The 1,087-nt window shown below is 46.9% G+C and overlaps 1 protein-coding gene across 6 annotated transcripts in view; it reads right to left on the reverse strand.

Annotated features, from left to right (window-relative positions):
• AP1B1 (adaptor related protein complex 1 beta 1 subunit) overlaps positions 1-1,087 on the reverse strand; it is a 61,268-nt gene that overhangs the window by 17,812 nt on the left and 42,369 nt on the right. For all 6 annotated transcript variants that reach the window (XM_019506717.1, XM_019506713.1, XM_019506716.1 and 3 more), the window contains exon 10: positions 123-238. In XM_019506717.1, coding sequence (XP_019362262.1) covers positions 123-238 — 116 coding nt within the window. The remainder of the gene's footprint in view (positions 1-122; positions 239-1,087) is intronic.

Genomic DNA, 1,087 nt, shown 5'->3' on the forward strand with positions numbered 1-1,087 from the left:
CCCCCCCCCCAAAGGCCTGTTGGACACCTCTGTAGAAACAGCTCAACATGGGAAGCTTTTACTCAGGTGTGTTGGGAAGAGTTCTCCAAGCAAAGTGGCCGACAGGCGGCATGCAGACATACTTGTTAGGGTACTTGCGGAAGATGTCCTTGATCACAACAATGGCTTCCTGCACCACATAGTTGACTTTGGTCTGGATGAGATCAAGCAGGGTGCTGACGCAGCGCTCTGCTGATTGCTGTCCAAGGGAAGAGAGGGACATGGTCAACCAGAAGCAGGGAAAAGAATGAACAGCTGCCAGTTCCATCAGGCAGTCATGCTGCATGTGGTGCATTCCCTCAGCAAGGCCAAGAAGAGGCAGAGCACTTCAGTGGCAGCCACACCTTGCTCAACAGCTTTTTAAACCCAACTGGGCTGTGCCTGTTATAGCTTGTATGCACCGAGTTCTGCTTATATCAGATCTCTGCATCCCTGCAGCTTCACAAGGTCTCTGCGCCATCCTCCCATACTATTTCAGGAGCTGTCATCCCCACCCTCACAAAGGGGCTCAATGCACATTTGTTGATCCCCATCCCAATTCCTCCAGGTGATTGTTTCCTTCTCTAGTCTCTACCTGAAGCACACTCCCTGAATATCTGTAATTAGCAATTGGCATGTTCAAAGTATGGTATCCCATTGCCTGGAAGCCATAGGGACAGACTACTGACCCTGCCAGCTTGTCAATTACTGGCCAAGCAGAAAATCACTATACTAAATGCAGAGCATCCAAGACTTCTTCCTGTTGAGTGCTGGAAGAGCTCTACTATAAAAATCACCAAGAAATTTTCTTAATGCATGAGTTGTCATCTTGCAGAAAGATGCTTTCTATATCCCTTTTAGAAAGAGGAAGCTTGATGCATAACATGCCTGTATGAAGCATTTGATATCAAGCAGCCTGCTTCTTCCTCATTCTGTGCCATTAAGAGATCACAAGGCTTCCCATCACAAGTGACCCCTGAAGCCACTTTGCTAGTCCTAGAAGCCTTCAGATGTTTATTTTAAAATGAAGATTGGGAGTCTACCTGTAATCCCACTATGGAAAAAAAAA

This window comes from Gavialis gangeticus, unplaced genomic scaffold (genome assembly GCF_001723915.1).
Source record: "Gavialis gangeticus isolate Ggan-Ray unplaced genomic scaffold, GavGan_comp1, whole genome shotgun sequence".
NCBI lineage: Eukaryota > Metazoa > Chordata > Crocodylia > Gavialidae > Gavialis > Gavialis gangeticus.